The sequence below is a fragment of the Gadus chalcogrammus genome, chromosome 18 (genome assembly GCF_026213295.1).
Source record: "Gadus chalcogrammus isolate NIFS_2021 chromosome 18, NIFS_Gcha_1.0, whole genome shotgun sequence".
In the NCBI taxonomy this organism is placed as follows: domain Eukaryota; kingdom Metazoa; phylum Chordata; class Actinopteri; order Gadiformes; family Gadidae; genus Gadus; species Gadus chalcogrammus.
In genome coordinates this window covers 11218945-11241719 of record NC_079429.1, presented here as the reverse complement: position 1 = coordinate 11241719, position 22775 = coordinate 11218945, and the positions used below count along the sequence as shown (strand labels likewise).

The window sequence follows — 22775 nt, the reverse complement described above, 5'->3', positions numbered from 1 at the left end:
CACATACATAACACAACTGGAGAAGACTCAATGGCAAACCTCATGCAGAATAATAATATTGGTAGACAAGACTCGTTTTTCTTTCATCAATTGTATTTATTTTGATCAATTATTTGACAATTACGGGAGCGCATAGTTGTGTGGTCATTCTCTGTCAATCTGATTTCACTTGACATGAAAAATCAACACCTCCAGAAATATGTGGAGACCAAATTAAAATTTTGGTACAGCAATCCTTAAAACCACAGTAAAATGTCCCAGTGAATTACCAAGATCGTTTAAAAAGGGGGATGACTCCATCCATTTGCAAATCATATTCAGAGGGTATTTCGGGCCCATAATGTGATATGAAGCCGATCAGCATGATTTTCTTTTAATTCTCTCCCGAACTTAGTTACGCTGCACTGATATCCATTCCAAAACAAATGGCGTAGCCTTCCAACAGCATGTTGACCAGAGAAGTAGGCAGGGGGGGGGGGGACAGGAGGGGTAACAGCTACATTAGTGGCATAGCATAGCTCTCAATATGAGAAAGCTGACACACTGGACTCAGTCGTATCGTTCGTCGTAATAACTGATTCAGTCCGTTGCTTTTTGTTTGTTTTCTTTTTGTTTGTTTTCTTTTCTTCATTTGCCCTGTTCTCTCCTGTGTTTTGTGTTTCTTCATCGTCGTCGTTCGCGGCACTTTTCTTCTGCAGCATAGTGGTGTGTAGAGACAGAAGGGGCTGTTTCGGGTTGGCTCTGGCAGCGCTCTCCTGACGTTTGAACCCAGTGGAAGATCTCCATGCATAATGCTGCTTGAGCTCCTTTAGTCCTTATCTGGAACCAACTTCAGCACTTTGCCAATAGCGATGGTTTTACCTAAAGGGGGACATGAGCAGGTGGTTAGATTGAGAGGAGGTCCCCGCTGGACACATCCTACACGGTTCATTATTGTACCGCAAGTCATTACACGCCTCCAGTCCAAAACACAAGGACGTGAAATAACATATTTTTAAAAGGAGGTATGCGGACGAAGCTCTTGAGATGCTCTGAAAACTAAGGAATGTAAATATTGGTTTTATGATATTAATGGATCTACTTAAAGTGAAGAAGATCAAGGCAAATAATTCCCGTCAGACACCTGGTCCGCCCAGTCAGTCTACCCACCCACCTTCGTCACGCAGCGTGAATCGTCCCATCTGAGGGAAGTCCTTGAAGGTCTCCAGGCAGATGGTCCCGGCCGCCCGGAGACGGGCGATGCACACCTGGTCCTGCTTCACAAAGCGGGGCCGGGTCGTGCTCTTCTCCCCAGACTTCTTGTCCACCAGACAGATTAAGGCCTGCGAGGATGAGGTGGGAGAGAGTCCAACAAGAAAGGTGGGGGCTTAACGAGTGAAGGTTTTCCATGAAGGCTCATGATGGGTTTTGTATGCTGGGAGCATGACTTACTGTGATTTGAACTTCTTCAATGCAGGTGTGAATGTGCAGGACTGCGTTGTAACCGGGGCATATGATTGATTTGTGTTCAATGATGACAATCTGAAACATAAAAAGAGATCAGTATTAGCCAACAAATATATTCAGAATGACTGAAGACATTATATTCAAGGATCACTGAATGGGAGATGCTCTCCGGATTATGCTGAAAAAGATCCAGAGTGGGGACTCATATTATAATACAATTAATTATTACCAAGTAACTAACTAACCTAATAACAAAGTTGTAAAATACAAAATATGACACCGTAAACAAAAAGGAAAAAACATCTGAGACTTTAGAACAGCCCCTCTTTAGAATAGCCCCACACGCATGTACACTTTGACCTCACCAATGGAAAAACACCCATGAGCGTGTTCAGCATGCATGAATTTAATGACCCCGCACTCTCACTACTTAATCCCCATGTAGACTGAAACCCAGATGACAAATGCGGGGCAGGGACGTGCCATCCCATCACGGGGACAACGCCGCCCAGCCGAGCCACCATGTCATCACCTTGTCCATCATCTCCTGCTCAAAAAGGCGTTTTAACTGCACACTTAATGCTCCCTGATGTCTGATTTGACGCCTTTGCTGCCCTCGCTCCTATTGTTTGTATGTTTGTCATTAGTGCTAGGCATTTACTCTCAGCTTGGATTTGAACACTCTCCGAAAGGTACTGGACTCAAATCTCTAATGTCTGCAGTTTACCTCTCGACAACATTTCCAACCCCTACCCGCTCCTGAATTATCCGTACAAGAATTTTCCGTGAGTCACGTTGGACCTAACCGCCTCTGTGAAATGCATCACATGCTATAGTATATCTTCTTAATTCGGAGTACGTAGAAGCAGACGTCCCTGTGCAGCAGGGCCCGGGCGCTGGGGGTACCTGGGCGTCGAAGGTGCGTCCGGAGTGGCAGAGGTTCTCAGCGTTGCAGAGGATGAAGCCGGGCAGGATCTCCTCCTCCTCGATGCCCTTCAGACGCAGCTTGAGGTTCTCCCCGGGGTCGGCGTCGTCCGTCTCCACGTCGTCGCTCAGCAGGCTCAGCACCTCCACCGTGTGCTGCTCAGGGGTCAGAGGTCACGTTATAGGGGTATCCTCGTCTAGGGATGAGCAATGAAATGGCTTCAGTTTTCGGTTTGACTTGACTGTCATTTGTATTAGTATATTCATTATTATTCGATTGCACAAATTATTATTCAAATTAATCCCAAATGTTCAAAACCACAAGCTCAAATAAAAATAATTAGCTGCACTATTTGCCACACAAACCGACCACATGTACATGGAAATTATTTGAATCATCACTTAAGGGGTTGTTCATAATGTCTTATGAGATGATCTTGATAGGAGCCATTATTAGAGCAAAAGATGTATGGATACAGTCCAACTGTCTGAATAGCATTGAAAACCAGAACATGAAAGTAATCTTAACTGTCTGATCAAAGTGTTTGTCAGTGTCGATCTGCCTGGAGTATAATGGCATATCCTCATGTATCTTAAACAATGAGATGTGTTGTGCTAGTGTACCCTGACATGTGTCTTACCCTGTTCGGCATCATCACCAGCTGCTGGGCTTTACTGATGGAGCCAGACTCCAGCTTTCCGAGGATCACCGTGCCCATGTCCTGCACACACACACGGTTCAGGAGGAATCAGAATCGTGAGTGAGAAAAAAATCAGGGAATTTAAAACAGAGCCATGTTTATTAACCACCCGTGTATTGGGTTCAATCCAAATCGACATCTCTAAGGCTGGATAGGTTGCCAAAAGATTATCTATGTGAGAAAATGGCTGTGTTAGTTTGTCTGTGGTGTGTATGTCCGTGTGAATGTGCAAGATAAATGTTTGAAGGACATTCAAGGCCTCCTTTACTTCTAAATGGATTTTGTCACGATGTTGACAGAAAATAAGAATAAAACACTGAAACACAGGGTTGTGCGTGACAAATCCAGCAATGTCGAAAACAAGCATGTCAGTCAGTGCTGTACATGTGAAAAAAACTGATGGGGAGGAAATTATTTGAATAATCAACAGGCCGCTTGATAAAATACACACAGAAAAGGTCCTCGAGCAGGGCGCGCCACCCGGCCACTGAATGACCTTGATTTCTATTGCAGTGACCACCATCGCCATGGAAAAGGCACCACAGGTGCAAGGCCAATCCCTTCTGTCTGCCAGCTCCTCACCTTGTACTTGTCTACAATGGGGAGTCTGACGGGGCCGTCTCTGGACCGGGTGAAGCTTGGCAAGCTGTCCAGGTGCGAGATGAATGGCAGCCCTCTGGTTCAGAATACAAAGAGGAAAGGATCAGTTTAAAGGCCTTTCAGTTGGCAGCTCATCAAGTGAGCCATCTTAATCCGTCATCTAACATCTGGCCTTGTTTGACACATCTACTGTAATGGTCGTTTTCAATGGTGATCATTACAGTAAGCTTATGGACTTACGTGTACCAGGTGCATTCTGGGACGGGCTCCTTAAGGTTGGACCCCGTGAGGCCTGAGCAGGGCATGAAGTAGATGTCCTTCTTGGGGTTGAAGCCCACCTTCTTGAGGAATGGCACCAATTTCTCCTTGCATTCTTCATACCTAGAGGGAAGGAATTACCAGGTGGACTTGTTGATGGATTGTCGCAGTATATGTGGATGAACAAGTATGACTAAAATGACAGATCATATAATTGTAAATATAAATATAAATTTTATGTCAGTATATCATTATTACCATATAATACCAAATAACCTATTAATATAATGGCAAGGCAATACATCAATACGTAATACATAAGCCTCAGTGACGCAAGACCATGCAATAATAACACTAGGATAAAATAACTCCCACAATCCTTCACTTCAATCACCTATCAAGACTCCAATTGACGGTGGGGTCGTCCATCTTGTTGACAAGGACGATCAGGTGTTTGACCCCCGCTGTCTTAGCCAGCATGGCGTGTTCCCGTGTCTGCCCGCCCTTCTCGAAGCCCGTCTCAAACTCTCCCTTCCTGGCTGAGATCACCTGGTCAGAGAGGGCCAAGAGGGAGCGGCCCAGTGTCAGAGTCATCACAACTCCCCAGTGAGGCACCAGTACGACAGCCAGGGGTGGAACATCCATAATGAATGACTCAATTCAGATCTAGAATCTATGCACCAAATGAGGACAATAAATGTATTATCATTATTTGAAGATTGATACTCCACTCAATATGATATCAATCTGTGCATTTAGGGTCAAAAGTTAACACTTGCCACCAGCCTATTGCGGATTACCTTTACCATTAGGCAGGTAAACAAATGCAGCGTCACAAATTTAAACAATTGCTTGGCCGGTAGGTCAGGAAAAATACTAAATTCAGGATCCTGTGTGCATCTGTGAGGCATTGTCACAGATCACAGCTCAGCTAAGATTAGAAGAAATCACTATGGAGTCATTATCTTTCTGTAAATAGGGGGCCGTGAGTGTGTGTTTGTTTGCTTGCTTGCTTGCTTGCTTGCTTGCTTGCTTGCTTGCTTGCTTGCAGGTGCTGTTATGTTCGCTCAGGATTAACGGAGCACGTAGCATTGCATGTCAGCTGTTGTTAAAGTGCATGTTTGTTGGCCTTTTGTCTTGCTGCACAAAGAGAAGCAGCCAACGTTTCTATGGACACGCGCACTATTAAACGTGGCACCGACTGACCCACTGGCCCACTAGAATAGAGGTGCCGATAAAAACAGTGCTCAATGATTCACCGTCCCCGCCAGGTACACACTGGCCTGAGTCTATACAGTGCTGCTCTAACCACTGTGGGCCACTCAAAAGTCACTTTGACCTTGTGCCCTAACTTGTTTGTTGTGTGCGCGCGTGCATGTGTGCGTTATGTCATCTCACCAGCACTGCGAGGTCCGCTTGCGACGCCCCACCGATCATGTTGGGCACAAAGCTCTTATGTCCCGGCGCGTCCAGGATGGTGAAGTGCTTCTTCTCTGTCTCAAAGTACGCCCGGCCTACCTCCACCGTCTTCCCCTTGTCCCTCTCCTCCTGGTTGGTGTCCAACGCCCAGGACAGGTACCTATTGGGCAAGGCACACAAAAAAAAGCAAAAAGTTCAGCCTTAAATTTAGGCTTCCCCTGCCAATGTAAATGGCACGAACCATTTAGTGGATATGAACATTTCAATAATAAGACTTTATGCCGGCAGAAGAAGCAAGCTGAGCTACTGACAACACTTCTTACTGTGACTAATGGCATTTATCAAGCAACCATTCCCTCCCGACAACACAGAGAGGGTGTTACCTTACCTTTAGTAACGAATATGCTTGATAGATGTGTGCCAGAATAGTCAGTGGAATTTATATATTTGCTTGAGTAATGCATATTGGATTCCTCTGTGATTCGCTGACTAAATTCATGCACAAAGAGTAAAAATGGAGCTTGTGAAACCCCTGGTGGGTGGAGCTTCAATGCAATCCCATACATTGATCTTGATTATAAAACAGGCACACATACAAGATAAATACTAAGAGTTCTACAGTGAAGGACTCAAAACCTATTAATTTCAGAACAAGTAATTTAAAAAGCAGTTTTTTTAACTTTTCCACAATCATGCAGAAAGATAAGGCCTAGATGAAAGTACAAACACTGCTCACCATGTCTCTCTGTTCTTCTCCTTTGCTTCTCGTTCGTATTTCTCCAGAGTCCTCTTCTCCACCATACCGGTCAAATACCTGGAACAGAAAAACTGTTAATGTGAGCTCCATGAACCTAACACAATACAGTTGGCTTGATGTTACATTTGATCTTGTTGCTCTTTTATGCTCAGTGCAAATATAAATATTGTGTTCTTTGAACAAGGGAAACACATACAAAACAAACAACTCACATGATCTGTCCACCAATAGTGGATTTGCCAGCATCTGAAAGACAAAAGGGTAATGCATTTAGAGATATAATATTTCTAACCCTTCCCTGACAGTCACACTCCAACGTCCTTATACTTCTTGCTGATACTCCACTCCCAGCAAGAAGGTTAGAGTTTGAACCTCAATATCCACAGCCTTACCCCTATCTGCTCCTTAATATATATATCAATATATCTCTATCTCTTTGGATGACAGTTTTTGGTAAATGACTAAACAGTTAACAGGAGTCGAGAGGAAACTAAACAAAAAAGTATCTTCATGGTTTCATGGTGCTGTTATCTTATAATCATCTTTTTTACTTGAGTTAGGAACCCTCCCACCCTACCTAAACCTATTTGGAGATCCAACATAGGCTCCTAGGTAGCCTATCCTAAAAAAAACAGAGTATCCCTCAACATGGAGGACGCACCGACATGACCGATGAAGACCACATTGACGTGCTCCTTCTTGGGGGCATTGGGCTGGGCAGGAGCCACTTTGGGAAGGGGTAGCTCCTCCTCTTCCTCCTCCATCATCATCTCATCGTCGTCATCCTCCTCATCCTCATCCCCCAGCTCCAGCCGCTGGACCTCCTCGTCAGAGGGGCCTCCTTGGCCACAGGCAGCACCCTCCTCTTCCTTCTCGCCTCCTTCTTCTTCACCTCCTCCCCCACCATCCGGTTCATCCTTCTGCTCCCAGGTCTCCTCTTCTGTTACCATGTCGGACTCGGTACCCCCATTCTCCACTGGAGCTGGAATGGTCGTAATAGCTCAGTTATTATACCTGCCCACCTGTGGTAGGGCCTAATCTGTCCTTATGCTGTTAGACCAACACTGCAATTTGGCTTTGGAAATGTTGTGTCTGTGCTTTGGCTAAGTGTGACTAATGAGGCACCCTTGACATTAATTATCTTGAGAACATTGTAGAGTTGTTTGTAAATCGCATGTCCTTGTTCCTGGTGTCATTTCAGACATACAACTATCTACACCTGTCGTTGCAACGGAGCTCATCTTCTCCTCTTACCCTGACCGGGAACGAAGCAGAATACGAATTCTGCTGTGTGTACAGAGGCAGTGCTTCTCCATGGCAACCGACACAAGTGAGCCTTCCATTTCATTATAAAATGACACAATCCAGCTGTCATATACAAAGCAATCTATATTTTGTATTACCTATTTTCACGGATAGAATGATTAATTAGCTGAGAAAAGTGACTAATCAGTTAAATGGTCTTTAGTTTAACCTCATTGTAATCCACAAACATGACCTTGGCTTATGAAATACAATCAAATAGTTTGAATAGAGTAAAGATATGTCAGTCAGATATGGACAAATTAGAGAAAATGCAAGCCCAAAAAGTAAAAGGCATCTACTCTGACACATCTCTGGCTCACATTATTCACTAAATTGTATTCATCCCACCCTCTATCCATCTCTCTAGTTTCAAGGCTGAAGTACTCAACCCTAGCTTTAAAATATTTCTTGTATGGCCACAGTCCAGGTGCATAGCCCTCAGATCCTGTCTAAAATGTAAACATCTGACACCGGCAGATACAATTGCATAGGCATTGAGTGACACACTGACAATGTTCTCCCTTTGTCAACACATTCAGATTGCTCGCCTCAGAAAAGCGCCCTTGCGCTGAGTCTCGTGAGACTACCAGTGCTTGGTATCACTGGAACACGGTATGTGCCAATAGGGATAACTATTTTTGGGACAAGGGAGGTTGCATCATACTATAGGCCTTAAACCTGCCCATGGATTTACCAACGTCAACCACTCCAAATAAACCCTGGTCACTCCTAAATAGGCCTAAAACTGCATCCGTTGAGAAAAGAAAAGGCGTTGTAAATGTGAATAGCTAGGGATCTTCTAACAAAAGTGACGCGTCAACACGACTTTGAATTCAGCGGAGAGTTAACACCCCGGTCTCAATTAAAAGTAACCGAGAATCACACCTCGGTTGTGGATGGTACTCCACCATAGCAGCATTGTAGTAACACTGTGTGACAAAAGGTGCATTGTAGTTACATACCGATAGTCCCTGCTACCTCCATGCTGCCAGTAGGATCAGACGGAGCTAAAATGGGAAAAGACCATTATAAACTTTTGTAAATTGTGTTTTAACCAGTGTTTGTAAGTCTCCATCAGCACATCGTTGTTATGCAATCTAGCTGTTACGTTAAGACAGCTAGACACTGACAGCTGAGACAGTAGTAACATTGCTAGTCATTCCCAAGTTACTCGACTTGTTGACTATGGTAAGCAGACAACATGCCGTTATTCTCGGCATTAGTTACAGGTAAAGGGGGCTAGCTGTGTTAGCGGGCTAGCAGGTTTAAAGCTAGCTAACTTCCAGCTGTCTTAGCTAGTGCCGTCAATAAAGGCATGACCCAAGCGTGAACCTACCATCTGATACTGGCGGACTTTCAACGGCGGTACTCTGAAAGAAGCTCGGCACAAACACCGCAGCGTTAATGTTGGGGACAAACGGTTTCGCGTTTACGTTCAGAGCGGCGATAGCAGCTGAGAGACCAGCATCCGTTGTAGGGGCCTCGGCATCTTCCTCTAGCTCCCACGAATCTGGGGCTGTGTCTCTGTGGTCCATTGCTGCTTTCGGAGAGTTGACAACCTATTTCACGTTGACAAAGCGGTTGAATGTGTGGCTCCGTTCAAACGTGCTTGATCGTTAGTGTCTTCAGATTCTTAGAAATTCATTTATTGAAGTAATCATCGCTTTACTGTCCCGTGTTTTGGGTTAGCATATGGCTCTGGTTTCCTACGCGAGGTGTTCCAAAGCTCTTGTATTACTGGAATGACCGCTAGGGCTCCAGCCTCCGTCGGCTTGTACTCCAATCACAATCGTTTTTTACTGCAGTTCACTGGCTCTTCCATGATCTCCTAACACAATACAAATTCTTCTGTATCTTTTTTCAGATTTTTTATATATCCTTCTTTATATCATACAGCAAACATCATAAATATACCTTTCTATATTTTCACCCAACATCCAAATACAACAGTCAAAAACAATATAATAATTCCCTAAATATTTGAAACAGCACTGTCATTGTATTCAGTATCCGTTGAGTCATGCCAACACTTTCACTCTTTGGCATCACTAACTCCTCCAGGGGTGATGGCAAAAGTAGCCTCATTCTCAGGCATGTCGGGACTACAAGAAATAAGACAAACAAAGAATGTAATCAGACAGTTTATGTACTAGAGAAGCAGGAATTCCATTCAAATTACTGTTGGATTGACTGAATCCGGCTCTTGGCTTGTCAATCACCTGTCAAATATCTTGGCAATTCTCAATTCCCCCCTTCCTTTCCTCAGGCTTATCCGAGTGGTGGAGGCGTGGGCAAGGATATGTCCTCCGATAGGTTTCTTGGGATCAGCCTGAAACCTGAATGGAGAGAAAATAAAATTAATAACAGCTTCAAATGACATAAAGGAGGCAAAGTAAAATAATCTATTTTTTTACTGTGACATACTGAAGCAGTACTTACGACATTGATGCACCTGGATCAGCTGTCATTTGATTGGTCACGAACACTGCAACATTGTACTCTGGAGGGAATCAAGATCAGCCAGTGAGCTACAATACAAACAGAGTTTGTCCTTAATATGGGTCTTCAATGGCCTCACACATAAACTGTTGTGTCATCAATATGCCTTCAATCATTATGACAGAATAATAATGTAATAATAAAATGAATAAGATGTCTAACAATAATAATCGAATATATATATATATATATATATATATATATATATATATATATCTTTACATTGTTTCTTTTGTCATTTATTTATGATTATAAAGAGATGATTTGTCATCATGTTTTCTGTTAAACAGTACAGTTCCTAACAATGTCATCTATTTTACGTTTGCTTTGGTGTGTCAGGTAATCAGTTAAGTAAAAAGAGAAATAACATAAACAAAGGATGGCAGACATAGGCAGTTCAATTAATGAATCAAGATAAATCATTGCAAGTAAACACTGAATTCTGTGGTCATGATTTCCATTGTGTGAGACCTTCAGAGATCTTTTGCAGTCTGGAGAGCATCTGGGCCAGCTTCTGCTGTCGCTCGGCCAGCTCTCCACGTCCGGAGAAGTCCACCCTGAACAGAGCCATGATGGAGTCAATGATCTGAAGAGACACAAAGGAACCAGAGACTCTTTGCTCACTGTGAACCACCATAAAATAATAATGCATTTAAAACTTGAAACCCCATTGCATGAGATAATGATGCAAATGTAAAGATATATGAACATTTATACTATAAATTAGATATAAATATATAATATTGAATCATTGATTTGGATAGTTTCCTCTCATGTACCAACAGTTTGAAGACTCCCCCTTCCTCGTGGAATTTGGCTGCAACAAAGTCCAACAGCTCCATCTGGTGTTCACCTAGGGGCAAAGTAGGAGAGCGTTCTTAGGCTATCACTATGCACTGCAGAGGCTGCTCTTATCTCCAACCGTTAAGTTTATTTCACTTTACAAATAAACACACATGTAAACACCTTGGCATCATGTCTAGACACTGCAAGTAATTGCACATCTTTCTGTAATATTGCCCCTCTTTGGGGCACAATACTACATACAGCTTATACGTGTATTACATTAAATCCAGTATTAACATGCATTGCCATTTGCAATACAAAATTGCAATTGCTAAAGGTTTTCTTACTGGTATAGGCACGAGCATAAAGCACATTGTCCAGGACGGCATCATGGTCCACATTAAATCGGTCAGCAATATCCTTCAGTCTATCCGGGCGACTGGAGTCAGGTCAAGGGTGGAAGCAGGTCAAGAATGAATGGGGATACAGCAGAGAGACAGCTTTGGATAGAAACACTATGATGCAAACATCAGATGACTATTTCAAGTTTATCTATGTTTCTGTATCTGTCCCTATTCAAATAAACCTGAAATAATAAATAAATAACACAAGTGACAATTATTGCGTAGAGCAATTTTTGGATGAGACAAAGGATGATCCAGGGTAAGGATTAGTGTTGTCACAATGCTGGATTTTCTGAACATTTTTTAATCTTTGCAACCGCTTCATTCAAGGGGCTTTTTTCTGAAGATAAAGTAAATAGAGTATATCTCCACAACTGCAAAGGCTATAATGTGTTAACTTGGTACCAGAAGAAAGATGGTTATGCAAGTGAAACTTTCCATGTGAAGGATACAAAGTGTTTTCTGTGTCAATGAAGATGACCTTCCCACCCATGTAGCCGTCCTCCCCAGGCAGCTGAGACGTCACTAGGCCGCAAGAAAATAGTATTTTTTAATATATTGTCGTTTCATGGGTTGCTTCGTCCTAAAATAATATTTGGATATATTATTCAAAAGGTCCTGAAATGCTCTGAAAGATTAAAGGCACTACACAGATAAAGTGTATAAGAAGTATTAGTCGTATCTGATGTTGTTTCATTCATCACCTGAATACAGAGATAAGTTGTTCACTCACCACAAAGAGTGTGGGAAAGCTGGGTTTTCCCTGTACGGAATTCTGCAAACAAAATGAATTTGCTGCATTTCAAACTTGACTTGGCTGACAATCTTGACATAGTTTTGTTGCTGAAAGTGTATGTTGTGTCACGTTGTGTCCTCACCCCCAAAAGCTTCTGTGATGGCCATGCTCTCTATACCTCCACCCAGAAGTTTACTGCAAAGATAGGACACAATATCGTCGACATTTAGTTATATTCATAACAGAGACAGAACTGCTACATTTCTGCTACATTAGAAAACTGGTCAACAAAAAAACCAAAAAGTTTTCAAATCTTAACTCAAACTCCTGGCTCCCAGTGCTGATGTGGAACACTTGCTTCCTCTTGGTGCTGTACTCAAACGCAGTCTGGAAACCAGTTGTCTATGATGTAAAACAAAGACTAGGGAATACATATCACAGCACCAACGAAAAAACTGGATTTATCTGTGTGAAATAATAATAGTTTCTCTCACCAGCATTTTACCAGCAGCCTCTTTGATTTTTTCCACCTTGGCCTCTGACAGCCCCTTGATGTTACAGAGAGCTCTACGAGTGGTCATCTGGATGCCCTTCACCGTACAAATACCCACGGCCTTCATCTTCTTAATGTCGGCCATGTTCTGTGCATAACATAAGGAGGGCGCAACATGTTGAGATGTGGTTGTGTGTCTGGATAGATTTGTTTTTTGATTTAATGTGCTATTATACTCACAATTCCATGTTTCTGCAGAAGGTCTATGTCTTGAAAAAAGGACTCCTTGTAATAATTAGGAATATAGGAATTGAATGTAGACATACGTCATTTTGTGTATTCAAACTTTACATTAATACATTAAAAGCCTAATGAGTTTGATGGATTTCGGTATTAGGTAAGAATTACCTCATCATCGTCGAAAGAGGCAACCTCTTCTACAACTTGATCCTCTCCGGTCTTCATACCGACTTAGTTATAGGCTTATAGTTAAATATGTTAGTTATTAAGCTATTGTTGAATGGCAAGTGTTAGCTTACCAAATTTACTTACTTACATAAAATAGAGAAACTCTCCTATAGCGTCAAGCCTATTGCTTAAGAATGTATGTCATCCACAAATAATGCATCAAGAACAAGTAGTAATTATTAATCATAAAATAAGTATGTTAAAAATATAGGCTGTATAAAATGTTTAGTTCTCTCCCCGCAAACTATTCAAGGTCTGTTTGTTAATTTCCACTCGTGTGGCGGGAATAATGTGATCACGTGCTTTCAAATCAGGCGGTTTGGATCAACAGATGACTAAATACGTCATAATAAAATAGAATATTATATTCATCGAGTCATGCATCTTTTATTTACCCAAGGTTGCATCCAATTGCTTCGTTTTTTTCTGTACAACAAATCAAAAAAACACTAAAGCAGTCTTAAATGCATCAGTCAACCATTTAGGACGGTTCAAAAGTGGTTTTACGATGAGCCGTTTTTACACCCTTTGAGTTTGGTCTGCGAAAATAAATGATATGCCAGTGTTGGAAAAACAAATTAATAAAAAAAACATTATTTAAATGGATGAGTCTTGCAACAGCTACCTCAAATATTTCAAATCAATATTTTTTATATTTCCAGGAGAGGCAACTTCTATGAAATTGTATAACTTTGCCTTCGCTTATTAAAATACCCAATCAATTAATATGGACACCAGAAGTATTTTTCCCAGGTATCTATTAGATGCAGGACAGAGACAAAAACAAATCATTCTTGACTACAGCCAATTATAAAGATACAGTAAAATGTCACAAACTCATGAGATAAGACATGAAACAGGCAGAAGTGTAATTTATAGCACTCAGAATCTGGTTCGGGAGGTTAGATCTCCGCTGACCATCTCTTGACACAAGTTTACATGTAGGCGTTGTTCAATGGCAAGAATAACGATTCAGACAACTATGGATGTCTCAGACTGAAACACACATTTGGTAATCCCTAAACATTATTTTTAAACCCCATCTGTTGCAATTATCCACCATTACCGCCAGGTCCCGTGGGAACACTATTTCAAGAGTTGTAAATATATATATATAAAATGAAAACAGAGACATTGTTCCAGGAAATCAGTCTACGCAAGATACTAGAGTAAACAGAACCTTGTGAGGGGGGGGGGCAAAGGGGGACGTATTTAACTGCGACACTCAGGACATGGCAATCAGGCCCGCTTCCCTTCTCGTTGAGTACCATTCAACCGGCTAATTCATGATGCTGGAATGCACTTTTTGTCATGTTCTGAGAGTGCAGCCTTTGCTCTTTAGACATTTTCCTAGATTCTCTCCCTTTCTGGTCAGTGTCTCCTTGGAGCTGCCCCTCTGGACGGCTGGGAGCAGCTCGGGGGGTTGTGTGGGACCCTTGTTTTCGTCACATCTTGCCTGGGGCGGGGGGCATCATGCTGGGCATGCCGCCAGACATCCCGGTGTTCGGCCCTAACAAGATCTGGAATACAAGAAGCATTCAGGGACAGTCAGAATGTCAATAAGAACCAGAGAGAAAGCCATGGTAAAACTCTATGTTTTTGCCAGTCTCCCCAAAACACTATGTGAACGTTCTATTCTGCTGGGAATGCCGACATGGAGACCTTTCGTGATGTCAAAGGGCCTTTTCAATGTCATGTCTGAAGGAGGCACACGTGTTGTGTGTAGATATGTAGAGCACTATCTGGGCCAGCGGCAGTCGACAGCGGCGTCCAAAATAATGTTTAGCTTTTCAGAAACGTATAGGCCTTTCACCCATGAACTACTGATAAACTCTGGATATTCGGTCCGGAGTTGTCCTTTCAAAAATGAAACACAAGTCGCTGTTTCGATTACCAAACATCGAAGATGGCGGTGAGGCTACCAACTCTTTAATGCCGATTATTTTTGGATTGATATAAATCCGCAATTATTTAGAAGTATCCACTAATCAACAATCTGTGGAGTGGAAAGTGGAACAAAGTGCAGGCAAGAAGAGGAAAGAACGAGGCCACTACACTCCCGGCTGCTCCTGGTTTTGCGTGACTCGCATGATAGAAACGTCATCAACACATCCCCTCACTCGTTGTGAATTCTCCTGCTGTCCGATCCTCCGGATATTACACTAGGCGCCTGGCCTGGTAAACTCCGGAGGAGCGGATCCGGGCATTTGCGTTCAGACACACAGCCCCACCTTGTGTTACCTGGAGGAGGTCCGACTTACAGTGAATGTTTGAAAGGCCAATTTTAGTATAGTGCCAAGGTTAGTGTTGATGTGCAAATGTGTGGAGCTCGTTCTTTGCAGCTTGAATTTGATGTTGGTGTCTGAGAGAGGGATGGCTTCAGGGACACCTATAGAATAACGCTACGGTGTGTCTGGATGATAAAGCTCGGTTTGAGCAGTGGTTCATTTAATGTCCACGGCCAAGCAAGGGTTTGGCATCCCAGTCACCCATTGTAAAATGCTAGTGGGTGGCACATTTCATATGCAACATCGCTCATTATCATTAACAAGATGGTGGTGCTAAATACGTATCACAATATTGCCGTGGCTCTTAATCATTGGGATAACTGGCCCTTCCTGCTTCCTAAAACTCTGGATCCAAAACGAGGGTTATTAAAGTTCTTGGTGAACTTTTGATTTCATGTATTTATGTATGCAGACCAACCTGTCTCTGTTGTTGTAGCTGTTGCTGCTCTAGCTGCAGTCTCTCCGTCTCAAACACCACAGGAAGTACCAAGATCATGAACGAGGTAGTGCCCACCCAGAGGGCAGAGCGAGAGAAACTGTAAACACACATAATTCAGTATGATAAAATGAAATAAAATCCAATTGTATCATATTTATGTGGATTAATTATTCTCCTTACAAGCATACAGTGGAGTTGTGCTACATCACGGAAGTGCACAATCGGGTCTAACTGTCTGAAAGGACATACCTGTACAGTTTTTTGGCCAAGGAGACGGAGCAGTGTGCAGACGCATCAGCAACGTTGCGCACAGTATCTGGGAACATTTCTGTTAAACCCCATAGCCTCTCCATTAGTGTTTCATCGAACTGTCAAAGAGGGAAACAGATGGGACAGCAATACATTACGGGATTAAGAGGACAGTACCAGGCCAGACGGAGACATCAGTCTCAATTCGACCAAAAAAATGCAGTCGTTGTGGTGTAACTCAAGAAGCCGTTGTAGCTTAAAGGTTCATAACTACATACCTCTTCATCTTCATCGTCCTCAATTTCATCGTCAGGGGGCCGAGTTGCGACAGGCCCAGTACCGGGGGTGAGCTCTTCAATAGAAGGCATTACTAAGTGTTATCACGTATTCTCTAGATACCTCAATCAGCAATGCGGACAGCGTCGCAAGTCGCGAAAAGGATGCAACAGTTGTCGATATAGTTAGTGTTCAATGATTTAACCACCACAATGCGAAATGACAGATTTGAGCGCTTGCTCTTACGACGGTCTGAGGTCACCCGGCGAATGAGCATGTGCGCTGGAAGAAGACGGGTCTATGGGTCATATGATAGTATAGCTCAAAATCTATGTTGCCCCCTAGCGTACAAGCGGCCAAACAGCAGGGCTTCGTCAACAACTACAATGTGTAGTAGGGCCCATGCAATGCAATAGTGTCATAGTACATGTGAACTTTTTTTTTATAGTGCAGAGCTGTTTTCAAAACGATGGTACGGATTTTCTTTATGTTTTTATGGCATTCACAAATGTTAAAAAAAAATCCTTTCTACATGTATACCAAGCAGGGGCCTCCATAATCAAATACAATCTTGTCGTATTAGCAGGCAAACATTATCTGGGGCATGAACTAAATTAAAAACAGTGGGACTGGTCGTGGAAAACTTTAGAGATGTAGGGATTCCTTGTTTACATCTTTTCGGAGTACGCTGTGGGGGCGGAAATGGTCCGCCTTCATTCCTCAGGCCTTACGTCATTGTTGCTGTGTTTTTTATGAATGAAAGAATCCAACCTCAAAGAGCAGAGTAATTCCGGGAAAAGGCGGACTGACATTTTGTCGCTAGACTTGCTTCGACTGAGCAGATACATCGCTGAGCTGTATTCGGATAACGTATCAATTCCTTCTACATTGACAGCCATAACCGTCTCTACTGCTACTCGACCGCATATCTTAAACCAAGGACAAGTGAGTAGGCAGCTGTTTGCTTTAATCTGCTTTAGCCAGCTAGCAACCCCTGATGCTAAGGTGCTAGTAGCATGTTTTTTAGCCAGCCTAAGCAAATATGTCAAAATATTGTGCTTACTTCCTCCGATTACGGTTTTAACTGAGGGTGAATATTCAACAACCACACGCCGGATGAAATAACAGAATGTTTGGCGAGATATGGAGTTACTGTGTATTTAAATATATTTAATTGGGATTTCTTTAAAAGCTTGCTAAAATGGATGTCCTGCGTACTTGCTGTTTACTATAGCCCAGTTTAGCATGCTACCCCCAGCTCGCCAGCTCCTCTCCCTATAAGGACATGGGTGGATATGTTTTTTTAACAAATGTCCTGTTTCATGTCTGGAATTTGACTTTAAACGTGTTCAATTGTATCTATTTAGCCAACAACTACAAAGGTATTTAATATGTAGTTGTGTTATCCTCAACCACGGTTGTAGGCTTCGCCTTTTGTCACTATCATTTGGCATGTTGTGTTTTGTCAGGTCACAGTCCGTAGCTCTCAAACCCCTACCATGTTCATGGTGAAAACAAATAAACTGCGTGTTGTTGTGTTTTCGGGTGTTATTAACGATCACGGGAAGCGATCACACGATTCCTTGAAGCTACATGGTTTGACATCAAGGACACTCGTGGCGCGGAAGAGTGCATACTGCTGAATCACGCTGACTTTAGAAACGGGCACGTCGGTTTACAACCCAGTGCTCGTGGTCGGACTGTGGCGGCTGGAGACAAAAGGGCCATGCTTTTTCTGGGAAATTAAATTTCCACTTGGGTAACAGAGCATTTGATGTAAACAGTTAGGCCTGTGTAAAGAGGGGGGGGGGGGATTTAAACAATGTAAGGAGGGACATGATGACTTCCCTTTTACGCTTACTATGGCGCTTTTACCACATGTGCCACAAATGTCTATTATTTACCTAAAACCGGAATTTTAACTTTTACAACCTTGCGTTTTTTGTTTTTATATATATTTCCAATGCTTTTGCTGTAGTGGTCATCTGCGTTAGGTAGGTTTAAATATAACTAAATATTAATTTTATATTTTTTGTTCCAGAAAGATTTGCATCGCTGTAGGATATTGGTTAAGGGCCTCTACCATTACAATCCCAATGTGTAACAAAGTAATAAGTATTAATCACAAGGCCCATTGTTAAACATGAACAATCGGGGGCAGTGTGTTAAAGGGACAATCAATAGAAGATGACTTGCTTTCAGGGTAGCCATGGGGAGACGGCTATAATTTAGTTCGTTATTTTTCTTGTAGCCGATAAGAGGAAGTGTTTAGGGAACAACACCTGCCTTGAGCAACAAAAGGGGTTGGGCACACCGTGACTTCCCCTCGCGTTCACTGTGAACACACACGGCAGTCTGCTTTCAAATCCTCCCTCTCCTTTCGTATAAGACATATATTAACGAAATGCAACTTTTCTTTTCGAAGCATGACGAATCTGGGCTTTTTCTGTATGCACACACACAGAATGGCATATTTTAAGGTTGGTTAATGTCATGTTAGAAAGGGACAGAGCTGGCTTGTTGAGTGTAATTATATGTCATAACATTTAGTTTATCTTTTCTGCAGATTGTCTGAATCTGTGACGGGATTCTGGACGGGGGGAGAAACGGTGAAAGCATGACGTCTGAGAGAAATAGCAAAGCCCTGAAGGTAAGAGAGGGCCTCCCAGCGCTCTGGTATTTCAACATGTGCTCGGCTCATGTTGAAGGCACTTTGAAGAGTTTTTCACCTCCAGTGTTTTAATCGTATGTTTCCCCTGTTCAACTGTGGTTTTGGTTCGGGGCAAATAGTTGAACAAAATCCAAACTACGCCCAAAAGGAAAAAAAATGTAATGAGTAGTTATTAAAACAGAACAATCTAAAAACCATGACTTCCTCTACGACGGAAAAGGAAGAAAAAAAAAAAGAGAGAAAAAAGGTGATGACATCAGCTTCTCCGCACTGGGAAGGCTTAACATTCCAATCAATAGCGGAGCGTCTTTCCTCACCCGCCTTTGTTTAAAGGCTGCAACAGTCTAGCACACAGCTAGCATGATTTGCAACTTTCGCACGATCCAAATCAGATCCTGGATCAAATTAAATTCTATATTTTTTGTATTCTGTGCTAATATTTACTATGTTTATTAGTATTATAGTTTATTATTATTATTATTATTATTATTATTATTATTATTATTATTATTATTATGTACTAATATGAAAAGAACGGCTTTTTTTTTTACCATGATGTCCTTAATGACCTCAGCCCTGTGTCCATCAAAAAGGAGCGCCACAGTGCTTCCCTTATCTCCCCCGTATCCTCACTCCTCTTTGTTCCCCTTCCCCCCCACCCCCACAGGTCAAGAGGGAGTGCGGCGAGAACGTGCCCATCCTTTCGGACAGCGAGCTCATGTCGCTGTCGGTGCGCGAGCTCAACCTCCACCTGCGCGGGCTCTCCCGCGAGGAGGTGCAGAAGCTGAAGCAGCGCCGGCGCACCCTGAAGAACCGGGGCTACGCCGCCAGCTGCCGCGTGAAGCGGGTGTCCCAGCGCGAGGCCCTGGAGCAGCAGAAGAAGGAGCTCCAGCGGGAGGTGGAGCGGCTGGGCGCCGAGAACGACGGCATGCGCCGGGAGCTGGAGGGGCTGGGCGCGCGGCTGGCCGCCCTGCAGCGGTTCGCCCGCGGGCTGGAGTCCGGCGGGGGCAACATCCTGGCCACGGCGCCGCGCCTCAACACGGCCTCGGTCATCACCATCGTCAAGAGCCCCGCCCAGCCGCAGACACAAAGAGAGCAGGGGGGCTCCTAGGAGCAGGAGGAGGAGCTGGAATGGAACAAGGAGAGGGATACCCCGAGCTCACGCTCACACTCTCACTCACACACACACACACACACGCGTGCAGAGATACACGGCGAGGAGGAGGGAGACGGACGATACAAATGATAAGCACTTACGAAAAAACGCACTTCATGTTCAGTTGTAGTGATCTCAGGCTCCGTCGACACACACACACACACACACACACACAGCACTTGTACACACATGCATACACACACATACACACACACACGCGCACACATCTCCCAGTCATTCCTGGCTTGACCCGTGGGCCGGGGCGGACTCAAACAGAGGCCACGCAGCTGAGCTCCCGCGTCCCATCCCTTGACAACGCCGATCGTGCCGCCAGCGCTCATGTTTGTCCCTGTGTGTACGGCCATCTGTACGGCTGTGGTCTCTGTCTCGTTTATCTAACCGCTCCCCCCCCCCCACGCACCCCGTAGAACAACAACAACAATACAGCTGGAGAGAGGGCAGACGTCTCGGTCAACGCCTCCTCCTCTTCGCTCGTCACCGTCTGCGATCCCCACTCCCTCGTGTGTCCGATCCGTCTGGGTCAACTAGTCATTTTGTTGCTACAGGGCTGAAAAAGGGGGGTGGGGTGGGGTTGTGTACTTTTTTTAGACAGTTTTAGTGTGTCTGTCTTTTTTTTCTTTTTTTCAAATACAGACAGGAATGAATACCGACTCGCTGAATACGGACCAGACTATGCGCTTCAGTTTCCCCACACACTGTACAACCATTCTCTCGCTGTCAGTGTGTCTCAGTAGTCTCTTCTAGTTTGGGTTGGACAAGCAATACTCAGTGGTGAAGGAATGGGTGAAGGAACCGTTGAGAAGGAGGGTTTGATTCATGGATTGCCCAATATTTTCTTTTGTTTTTTGTTTCAAGAGGTCCAGACCACAAATTCGTTCTGTGTTTATATGTATCGAGTCTAGTATTGTCCAAGTGCTGATTCATTGTACTCCCTTTCACTGTCCATAGGTATTACTGTGCTTTTAATTGTATGTTTAGTCTGTTGTGGCTTTTGTATTTAAAACTAAACTAAACGAAAACGTAATTATCTTGGACGGATGTTGGTCAGTAAGTGACGGCCGCCATTGAAATATGAAGCACTGCGTCATGCTAAAAGTTATGCTGAATCAGAGCAAAAACGGTCCCAAATTACCATTTTTCTTTTCTGGTTTGTTTCTTTTTCGAATCTTTGTAATTACCTGCGAAAGACGACAATGTCGAGAGACATTTACCAGAGCTATAATCTATATTTTATTTGTATTTAAAATGGATATTATAAAAAAAAGACAAGCTAATGAGTGCTGTGATGTTATGTTTGTTTTTTTGAAAGTACTTGCGATGTATGACTAGTTTGGGATTATTCTCACCTCTAATAATTGTACTTTGACTAAAGATGATTACTATAACTGTTATTTTTTTTTATTACAAAATGTTAACTGTTATGAGCAGAGTAGAAAATGCTAAATGCCAATGGCCATGTTTGCTGTATGTGGACTTTTTACTTGGTGTGCGCATATTTGCCACGTTTGTCCTGATTTCATAGTGGCGTCTTGTGGGGAAACCATTATTTAAGTACTGAGGTGATTTATGATGTGTAAGTTTGTTTTTGTTTATTTATGGAGAAAAAAAAATTAAGGTCTTTTCTGAATTGGCATGACAGCAAGGTCATGGGGAAAGTTGAACGGTGAACAAAATGTCGGGATTGCGAAGAGGGGAAAGATGGAATGAGGGTTGAAATGAGGATGATGGAACGCGTTGAGGCGGCAGGAAAAAGGTTAGAGAATGTGAGGAAGAGATGACATGATGTAGAAAGGTGTAATGGAGGTGGTGCTTAATTCACTAGAAAACCTTAATCTGTTGTCTTTCAGTAAAAACTGCTACCCAAGCTCCGCTAGGCTGGGAGGGGAGGACTGGGCCTTTCGAATAGGGCTAGCAATATGACGTTGGAAAGCAGGCATTGCAACACATTATAGTGTGTTGTCAGATACTCCTTATTATATATATGTAAGAGGCGTATATTTAGCTATATTGATATCAGATGTTGCATAGCATTTATTCTCAGTAATATTTTGTCTCAGATCTGTCAAATTGTGCTGGATGTTTTGTAATACTGCAAAACGAAAAAGATGGTCTTTGTATTTATTACATGTATTTTTTCAATGGTAAAAAAACTTAAAGTACATTGTCTATTTTATATATTAATAATTAAAATAAATGTTGTATATATTGTACATACAATTGATTCGTTGTGATTGTAGATTGTAGTGAGATTTATCGATATCAAGAGCCTACATCCAAGACTTGAGTATGGATCTAGCTGTTTAGCTATTTCTCGTTTACTTCTTACTAAATATTCTTAACTGTAACCACAGATCTCGTAAGTCTGTAAAATGTGGAAGCTACCATTGTGACACAAACAAAGCATTAATTGATGCAAGAAGGAGGACTAGATGAGAATGCAAAGATAATAGCTCACAGCTAGTCGATAAGGCTGTACTGTGGAGTCACTGTTGGCTAAGAGGAAACAAGCATTGAAAAAAAGAGAACTTTGAAAGCTCATGTGATCAATTGATAAGAGCTATAAAAAAAACTGACTGATACAGGAAGCGTTCATTTGACTCCGACTGATAATTGCTGCGTAATGTTCGGTAACTTGTCAAATTCCCATCTGTTAAATAGTGGTAATCAGAAATTGTATGGTTCGGTGAATGCGTATAAAAAAACTTGATAATTGCAATATACATTCATTTGTAAAAAAAAACACTAACACTGTTACAGATAAAACTAAATATCTTTATTCTCTTTCTTCCGATAGTTTTGTTTAAACATTTGAACGTAAAATAAAAGGGCATCAAATGAGCTGCTTTTCAATAATATGCAAAAAAAAGTCAGTTATATAA

General features: G+C 42.7%; 4 protein-coding genes across 7 annotated transcripts; 1 reads left to right on the top strand and 3 right to left on the bottom strand.

The window, feature by feature from the left end:
• Positions 1–54: 54 nt before the first annotated feature.
• gspt1 (G1 to S phase transition 1) lies at positions 55–9174 on the bottom strand. Its single transcript, XM_056577156.1, has 14 exons — positions 8747–9174; positions 8373–8417; positions 6767–7087; positions 6318–6351; positions 6085–6162; positions 5328–5508; positions 4324–4478; positions 3912–4052; positions 3654–3747; positions 3012–3092; positions 2353–2526; positions 1432–1521; positions 1154–1322; positions 55–861 (listed from the first exon to the last, which is right to left on the bottom strand). The coding sequence occupies exons 1-14, from the start codon at positions 8943–8945 to the stop codon at positions 809–811; spliced, it is 1815 nt and encodes a 604-aa protein (XP_056433131.1). The 5' UTR covers positions 8946–9174; the 3' UTR covers positions 55–808.
• Positions 9175–9264: 90 nt separating this feature from the next.
• On the bottom strand, positions 9265–13013 carry dmc1 (DNA meiotic recombinase 1). 3 transcript variants are annotated; one of them, XM_056577167.1, is made up of 13 exons: positions 12737–13013; positions 12569–12613; positions 12330–12476; positions 12155–12222; positions 11978–12030; positions 11833–11874; positions 11552–11624; positions 11043–11134; positions 10689–10762; positions 10381–10495; positions 9850–9910; positions 9630–9746; positions 9265–9512 (listed from the first exon to the last, which is right to left on the bottom strand). In XM_056577167.1, the coding sequence occupies exons 1-13, from the start codon at positions 12791–12793 to the stop codon at positions 9443–9445; spliced, it is 1014 nt and encodes a 337-aa protein (XP_056433142.1). In that variant the 5' UTR covers positions 12794–13013; the 3' UTR covers positions 9265–9442. The 3 variants fall into 3 exon arrangements, with proteins under 3 accessions (XP_056433142.1, XP_056433141.1, XP_056433143.1); XM_056577166.1 differs by having other exon boundaries at positions 9268–9512; positions 12155–12237; XM_056577168.1 differs by lacking the exon at positions 9265–9512 and having other exon boundaries at positions 9656–9746; positions 9850–9938; positions 12155–12237.
• Positions 13014–13151: 138 nt separating this feature from the next.
• On the bottom strand, positions 13152–16352 carry tomm22 (translocase of outer mitochondrial membrane 22 homolog (yeast)). The gene is made up of 4 exons (XM_056577190.1): positions 16051–16352; positions 15773–15891; positions 15503–15620; positions 13152–14316 (listed from the first exon to the last, which is right to left on the bottom strand). The coding sequence occupies exons 1-4, from the start codon at positions 16138–16140 to the stop codon at positions 14242–14244; spliced, it is 402 nt and encodes a 133-aa protein (XP_056433165.1). The 5' UTR covers positions 16141–16352; the 3' UTR covers positions 13152–14241.
• A 380-nt stretch (positions 16353–16732) lies between these two features.
• Positions 16733–22657, top strand: maff (v-maf avian musculoaponeurotic fibrosarcoma oncogene homolog F). Of its 2 annotated transcripts, none has more exons than XM_056577179.1 (3): positions 16733–16993; positions 18615–18698; positions 19387–22657. In XM_056577179.1, exons 2-3 carry the CDS (start codon positions 18666–18668, stop codon positions 19828–19830), a joined length of 477 nt encoding a protein of 158 aa, XP_056433154.1. In that variant the 5' UTR covers positions 16733–16993; positions 18615–18665; the 3' UTR covers positions 19831–22657. The 2 variants fall into 2 exon arrangements, with proteins under 2 accessions (XP_056433154.1, XP_056433155.1); XM_056577180.1 differs by lacking the exon at positions 16733–16993 and adding an exon at positions 17000–18528.
• Positions 22658–22775: the final 118 nt, after the last annotated feature.

What these genes read in the sequence shown, in the direction of transcription:
- gspt1 (XM_056577156.1), bottom strand. Translation starts at nt 8,945, where the DNA reads ATGGACCACAGAGACACAGCCCCAGATTCGTGGGAGCTAGAGGAAGAT. An exon ending in GTCAATTGGAGTCTTGATAG is followed by an intron (nt 4,053 to 4,323) that starts GTGATTGAAGTG and finishes CCTTCCCTCTAG; the next exon opens with GTATGAAGAATGCAAGGAGA. An exon ending in CCAGAATGCACCTGGTACAC is followed by an intron (nt 3,748 to 3,911) that starts GTAAGTCCATAA and finishes ATTCTGAACCAG; the next exon opens with AGGGCTGCCATTCATCTCGC.
- dmc1 (XM_056577166.1), bottom strand. Translation starts at nt 12,793, where the DNA reads ATGAAGACCGGAGAGGATCAAGTTGTAGAAGAGGTTGCCTCTTTCGAC. An exon ending in AGGCTGCTGGTAAAATGCTG is followed by an intron (nt 12,238 to 12,329) that starts GTGAGAGAAACT and finishes TTTACATCATAG; the next exon opens with ACAACTGGTTTCCAGACTGC. An exon ending in CATCACAGAAGCTTTTGGGG is followed by an intron (nt 11,875 to 11,977) that starts GTGAGGACACAA and finishes TTTTGTTTGCAG; the next exon opens with AATTCCGTACAGGGAAAACC.
- tomm22 (XM_056577190.1), bottom strand. Translation starts at nt 16,140, where the DNA reads ATGCCTTCTATTGAAGAGCTCACCCCCGGTACTGGGCCTGTCGCAACT. An exon ending in AGGACGATGAAGATGAAGAG is followed by an intron (nt 15,892 to 16,050) that starts GTATGTAGTTAT and finishes CCTCTTTGACAG; the next exon opens with TTCGATGAAACACTAATGGA. An exon ending in AGCTACAACAACAGAGACAG is followed by an intron (nt 14,317 to 15,502) that starts GTTGGTCTGCAT and finishes CTTGTATTCCAG; the next exon opens with ATCTTGTTAGGGCCGAACAC.
- maff (XM_056577179.1), top strand. Translation starts at nt 18,666, where the DNA reads ATGACGTCTGAGAGAAATAGCAAAGCCCTGAAG. An exon ending in GAAATAGCAAAGCCCTGAAG is followed by an intron (nt 18,699 to 19,386) that starts GTAAGAGAGGGC and finishes CCACCCCCACAG; the next exon opens with GTCAAGAGGGAGTGCGGCGA.